Source organism: Lactuca sativa, chromosome 3 (genome assembly GCF_002870075.4).
Source record: "Lactuca sativa cultivar Salinas chromosome 3, Lsat_Salinas_v11, whole genome shotgun sequence".
NCBI classification, from domain to species: domain Eukaryota; kingdom Viridiplantae; phylum Streptophyta; class Magnoliopsida; order Asterales; family Asteraceae; genus Lactuca; species Lactuca sativa.
In genome coordinates, this window is record NC_056625.2 from 22,305,966 (window position 1) to 22,312,731 (window position 6,766).

At 32.7% G+C, this 6,766-nt stretch overlaps 2 protein-coding genes across 2 annotated transcripts; one reads left to right on the forward strand and one right to left on the reverse strand.

Annotated features, from left to right (window-relative positions):
• Positions 1-273: 273 nt before the first annotated feature.
• On the forward strand, positions 274-2,032 carry LOC111907371 (probable serine/threonine-protein kinase PBL19). Its single transcript, XM_023903144.3, has 4 exons — positions 274-800; positions 899-1,156; positions 1,302-1,424; positions 1,535-2,032. Exons 1-4 carry the CDS (start codon positions 468-470, stop codon positions 1,913-1,915), a joined length of 1,095 nt encoding a protein of 364 aa, XP_023758912.1. The 5' UTR covers positions 274-467; the 3' UTR covers positions 1,916-2,032.
• A 926-nt stretch (positions 2,033-2,958) lies between these two features.
• Positions 2,959-6,485, reverse strand: LOC111907370 (uncharacterized). Its single transcript, XM_023903143.3, has 3 exons — positions 5,700-6,485; positions 5,528-5,564; positions 2,959-3,223 (listed from the first exon to the last, which is right to left on the reverse strand). The coding sequence occupies exons 1-3, from the start codon at positions 5,897-5,899 to the stop codon at positions 3,089-3,091; spliced, it is 372 nt and encodes a 123-aa protein (XP_023758911.1). The 5' UTR covers positions 5,900-6,485; the 3' UTR covers positions 2,959-3,088.
• Between the last annotated feature and the right edge of the window lie 281 nt (positions 6,486-6,766).

Here is a 6,766-nt window from a genome sequence, read left to right on the forward strand (position 1 = left end):
TTTTTAAACGGTGACAAATATAATAAAAATTTATTAATTTTATTAAATACCACAAATATGAAATTACTATATGTGTAGAAAAATAATTATAATAAATAATTTTCTAATAAAAATAACTTTTTTTTTCTTCTATGTGAACAGAAAGTAATGTACAAACAAAAAGGAGTAAAAAGTAAGAGAAACATGACCAATTGAATGAAGCGTGTCACTCCCGTTGACCACATCATACGTTCGTCAAAGTCAACATTACGTTTTCCCTCCTTTTATTAGGGATTTTCTAGTCCCATCGTCATCACCATTCACCACCTTCATTTCTACTCCCAACGCTTACCCACACATCTACCTGTAATCCCCTTAAATATCTTCAAGATTCATCTTCTTCGATTCCTGGGTTTCTTTTCACTTTTTATTTCAAGGTTTCATTTCCCCTAAATTTCAAACTTTTTCACCAATTTTCACATTCAACGATGAAATGTTTAAGCATATTTCATTCAAAATCTTCACCGGAGCCAAAAGAAGAAAATCCTCCAAGTAAGCCAAAATCAGAAACAAGATTAGTCAAGTCAACAGGCTCAATCTCTTTCCCAAGGAACATACCAGAAATCTACAAAGAAAAAGAGCACACCTTGACGAAATTTTCATTTTCAGATCTTAGGAATGCTACCAGTAATTTCAACAAGCTTTTAAAGATCGGAGAAGGTGGGTTTGGGTGTGTTTACAAAGCAAGAATCAGACTTTCTGAAACTCAAAAGGATCCTCTTGTGGTTGCGATTAAACGGCTTAACAAACAGGGCATGCAGGTAATTCTTAGAAAATTTTCGAACTGGGTTTTGTATTTTTCGATTATGTTTCCGAAAAGTTCAAGTCTTTAAGAGATTTGTGGCGTATTTTGTGATAGGGTCATAAAGAATGGCAAACAGAAGTTCAGTTTCTTGGCGTGGTCGATCACCCCAACCTTGTAAAACTTCTGGGATATTGCTCTGTTGACGGTGATCGGATGCAAAGATTACTGGTTTACGAATACATGCCAAACAAAAGCTTAGCAGTTCATCTTTTTAGCCAAACTCTGCCACCACTTCCATGGAAAACGAGGCTTCAAATCTGCCTTGGCGCAGCCGAGGGTTTGGCTTATTTGCACGAAGGGCTGGAAATTCAGGTATCATTCACTAGTCAGCCACATACTACTGCCTCATTAGGTTTTTTTGCTGGATCATATCTCCTATCAGTTTCAAAAGTTTCATTTTCAAAGGTTTTTGATCGCTATTTGTTGACATATTGTTTCTAATTATCGATTTTGGAAGGTGATATTTCGTGATTTCAAGACTTCGAACGTGTTATTGGATGAGAAATTCAACCCGAAGCTTTCTGATTTCGGTCTTGCTAGAGAAGGTCCTCAAGGGGACCGAAGTCATGTATCTACAATGGTAAGTCTTTTATATGTGTGTGCTACTACAATAAAACGGATTATTTGGGTGCTTTTCTGATTTGTTCTGCATAGCTAACAACTGGTAGTGTTACTTACTATTGATCTCAGCCTGTTGGGACTTATGGATACGCTGCCCCAGAATACGTTGAAACAGGACATCTGAAAGCGAAAAGTGATGTATGGAGTTTTGGAGTTGTACTGTTTGAGATCTTATCGGGCAGGCAGGCAGTTGATAGAAACCGACCGAAAGGCGAACACAAGCTTATTGAATGGGTCAAACTATTCCCTGCTGATAGCAAGAATTTTCGGATGATTATGGACAAAAGATTAAACAATAAATATTGTGTGGATGATGCTAGAAGCATTGCAAAATTAGCTGTTAGGTGCTTGTATAAGAACCCTGATGATCGACCTACAATGAGCCAAGTGGTCAAGGGGTTGAGAGACGTGATCAGTGACTCCCAAATTGGACTTGTATATGACAAATAGAGTCATGTTTTTGAGTCATTTGTAAAGGTTCATGTATCTATGAGTATATTGTTTTCCTAATAAAAAGTTTCTATGGTACGCTAGTGCGATACCAACAGGAGCATATGCATTAAAGCTTGTACCACATGCATTTATGGTTGTACAATGTACATCAACACTTTATCTTTTTGGTCAAGAGTGGCATCCTAGTCCAGCAGCCTGATTGGTCTCATTTCTTGAAAGTTTCTAATTGATTTATTGACTAGATAATTGCAATCTTGAAAATATGTATTGCTAACAAGTGGGACAGATAAATTGAAAATAATTTAATAATTACATATTTAAGAAATTATAAAAGGACATCAAACGTGTGGACGAGCGATGCAATTCATTTTGATCCACTTATCCGATCTAATCAGTTTTGCCAACTATATTAACCAGTGTTATACCCGTCCGTTGGTCGGGTTGATGAATTTTTAAAAAATGGATTGATTTTACTTTATTTTATAGCATTCTACTTTTATTTGCAATACGATAATTGATTCTTTTAAAAAAAATGAAATGAAATGGTATAATTAGTAGGCTGCTAAAAGATAATTAGGGCTATGTTTGGCGTACTAGCTGAAAAGCTGAAAAGCTAGCTGACAAAAAATAATGCTTGGTAAAACTAGCTGAAAAGCTAGCTGAAATATATAAAATTACATAAAAAGACATGTAAGAATATATGTTTCTATAATTAATTAAGGGGTGTATTTGGAAAATTTTAAATAAGCTCCTAAAAAGCTAGTTTAAGTAGCTTTTCAAAAAGCTATTACCAAACACGACAACATAAAAAAGCTCAAAAAAATAAGCTAATTGTGACGCGCCAAACATAGCCGAAGTTGCTAGTATTGCTTAAAAAGAATTAAGTATGTTGCTATTATTGGTTAAAAAGATAAGTACATTGCTATGAACGATTAAAAAGATAAGTGCATTGTTATTAATGGTTAAACAAATAAGTTTGTTGCTTTTAATTGGTTGAAAAGATAACTGTGTTTACCAGGTTTCTATCAATGAAGCAGTGATTTGCATGAGATAACTTAATGAACTTGCAAAACGAATCTTTATCTACAAATCATTTAAGTAAAAAAGTTATAACCAAAATCATTGGGATAGCAAATATAATATGTCCCACAAGGATTTGTATGCAATAATCTACATGTAAATATGATTGGTAACAGCATAAATGGTAGAAAACTGGTTACAACGACTTTTATCCACACCTTGCATTGATATACACCTCAAAGGATCAATCTTATACTCCGAACGAACAACCTCATAAAAATCCTCCTGAAAAGATCAACATATACTAAAAAGCAAACCTTAAACTAATCAAATAATTAAAATAACTAAAAAATTAGAATAACTATATATTTGAATAAAACCTTACAGAAAATGTAATAAACAATGCATGTTGGGGTTGCAAAGTAAACATATAAAACCAATAGGTGATGTTTGCTTGATGTCCCACTGTTAACCATGAACAGGATCTCCTTTTATTACCCAGTTGCATATTTGCCATGTAACAAACATTGTTATATGTGTTGTTTCCATGTATCTTTCATTAAAATTACATGTAATACATAATGAAAATGAAAAAAAAAATGTAAAAGCTAACCCAAAAAAATACAAATACAAAATAGTTCATAAGTACATTATATATATATATATATATATATATATATATATATATATATATATATATATATATATATATATATATATTAATTACCAAAATTGGTATGTGAGAGGATTCACTGTTCATTCTCGCCGTAAGCAGCAAAAGATTTCATACTTTCATTTCTTTTTTCATTTTCCTCTCTTTATTTTTATTTGTTTTTATATTTTGTACCCCTAAACTAATTTTGATGTAATAACTTTTATCCTTATAATTTTAAAGTTTATATATATTTATATTTTCTCCTTAATTAACCTTATAATTTTAAAGTTAAATTATTAGTATTTTATACATTATAATTTGGTCCCTTACTATATTTAAAAGTTACATTTTGGCACCTTATATAATTTTTTAATAATCTTTTTTTTTTATTAATTTGGTCCCTTACTATATTTTCAAGTCAATTGTTTGTATCCATGTTTTATTTTGATATTTTTGTGCTCCACTTTATATGATTTAATCGTATTCGTTGTATATATAGTGTCAAACTGCGTTTTTTAACATACCGGAGCCTTCGCAGCAACACATGGATGATCCAAACCCTAGTTATAATTTAAATATGAATTGTACTAATTATTACATAGAGTATATCCATCATATTAGATTAATGAATAGTCCTTGCAAAACATTGTCAGTTGTAACAACATTAGTAACTATTGCTATTTATCAATTTTTTGTAGACTTGTTAATAATTAGTTATGCACTGAACTTTTAGTTACTTTACTTATTGTGTGATTTTTTTATTCTATAAAATGCAACATAATATATATTTTTACCTGAATGTGAAATTACATAAAAAACAACTTGATTATAGAACTGAAACTTGACAATAACAATTAAACATGGATCAGCTATCTTTAAATAAATCTATTTACCTGATCATTCTTCAATAGTGTATCGTGGTGATGTCCAAAATTTCATCAATTTCGGTTTTATTAGATGATTTTCCATATGGGAAATATTCATGGGTTTAACATGTAAAAAGAAACCATTAATCCCTCAAGAACAGTATGTAATATTTCTGCTAATGTTAATTCAAATTGCAATATTGGTTGTTAGTAATTCATATGATATAACTTCGCGTTCATATAAAATATTAGGTACCTGATTCTTAAGTACAACCCGCAAGTGCAAACACTTTTCCAAACATTCTCAAGGAAAATCGGTTAAAAAACAAAAATGCTCTGTTTAGGGCCACATTAAAGGAGACCTTGGCTGTTGTTAAAGCATTAAGGTCATCCATAATGAATCTCGATCATGACCACTTTCATAAGCAACATACATAAATAAAATACTCCAGTCATTCCCAAAAGGCAAAGAAGATGAGGTAAGAATTATAATGGTGGATTACATACACCACATGTTTATCTAACACTATTGGTTGAGCAACATCTGCACCAATTAACACAAGAACTTCACAGAAGATACATTGATGCGTGATCAAGAATTATCAATCGACATAAAATGGTTCCAAGTTCTACCAAATAGAGTAAAACCAATTACCAATCAAAGATTAAACCATTACACTTTATAATACAAGAACAAAACAATCCAATTGTTATCAATCTAGAAAGAAAATGCTTAAAAGGGTAAATCTTGAACCAACAATGGGTATATGTTGATGGGATCTTTGTCATGTGGAACTCAAATCATAGGAAAATCTTTAACACTATATATACAAGTTTAGTTTCTAGAACTTTAAAAAAGTATGTAAAATGTAGAAACAAAATCTGTAATATTTTAATCGGATACTCCCTCACTGCCAATATTAGTCTTAACATTGCCTCTATGGAACCCAAATCATAGGAAAATAACTGTTAAGGAGCTTTAAATTTCAAACTTCTAGTGAAATAGTATCGTAACAGAACACAAATTTTGGTACGATTGAAACTTAAATTGAAGGAATTACACATTACCTGTGCAATGAAGGAATATTTTGGATCCCCAGTTGACCTTAATTATTCCAATAATCAACCAGTAACTTGGTATTAGTTTTGCGTTAATTGTTTACATGTCAAGTAGCAATGAAGATGATGATAATAAAAGAATAAGAAATTATTTTTCTTTTTTTAGAGGAATGTATCAGACCTGTTGGAGTAAAAGGGATGAAGGTGAAAACCTTGATCAACGCCCACGAAATGCCATGGGGCCATCATTGGCAGACAAGGGGATTTGGGGTCGCTGCAACGATGAAGAGGAGGCACGGAGGAGTTGGTGGGTCGTTGGACGAGAAGGGAGTAGCCGCACTCTGCAATTGATGTCTTTAGTAGGATGTTCTTTGTTGGCATCCAGTTGTTATCGATTTATGTTCCATCGTTGATCACTAAAAATAATAAGAAGAAGCAAATGAGATGAATCTTTGATTTGGCTATTTCGATGACAAGAGCATCTAGGGATTCCAATTTAATGGTGTTGGTAGGAATATGGTGTCGGTAGGACTAGAAGGAGGCAGTTTCGGGAGTTTGATTATGGGATGTGGGAGCGTATTCGCAGGGAAAGGCGGAGGGATAATAATCATGCGGAAGCTTGATCGGTGGGAAAGGAGACGTCTGTTCTATATCACAATAGATCTCCATTTATATGCATTGAGTTCCGAGAGAGTAGGGGGAACATGGCGGTTTCTATTATGTGGTAGACGAAGAAGATGGAGCGTAGGAATGTGGGAGGTGGGAAAGTCGTGTGCTGAAAACCTCTAATTAACTGTAAAATAGAGAGTTTATGAGGGTTTGAGAGTTTGAACGACTGAGATTTGGACGACGGTTTTTCCACTCGCCGGTCGTCCATAGTATTAACAATTTGTTAGCAAGTGATGTCGATTATCCACCGACCTCTTGATATCAAAGACCATCATGGTATGTGAATATGTGATGACAAACATGAACATCTTTAAATAGAAAATATGATATGATTTATTAATTTTGGATACGTGCAAATCGGGATATTTAATAACCATTTCAGTGATGACCAACCGAGTTTAGTTCTCTTTAAATACAGCTTTGAAATTATATATTACACGTCTAAATTGGAGTTACTATGATATCCTTTTTTTTTTTTTTTGGAAACGGAGAGTTATTATTAAACCACAACCTAAAAGAATAAGGCATTGCAGAAAACAAACAAAACAGACACTACATAATGTTAAAGGGAGAGACATA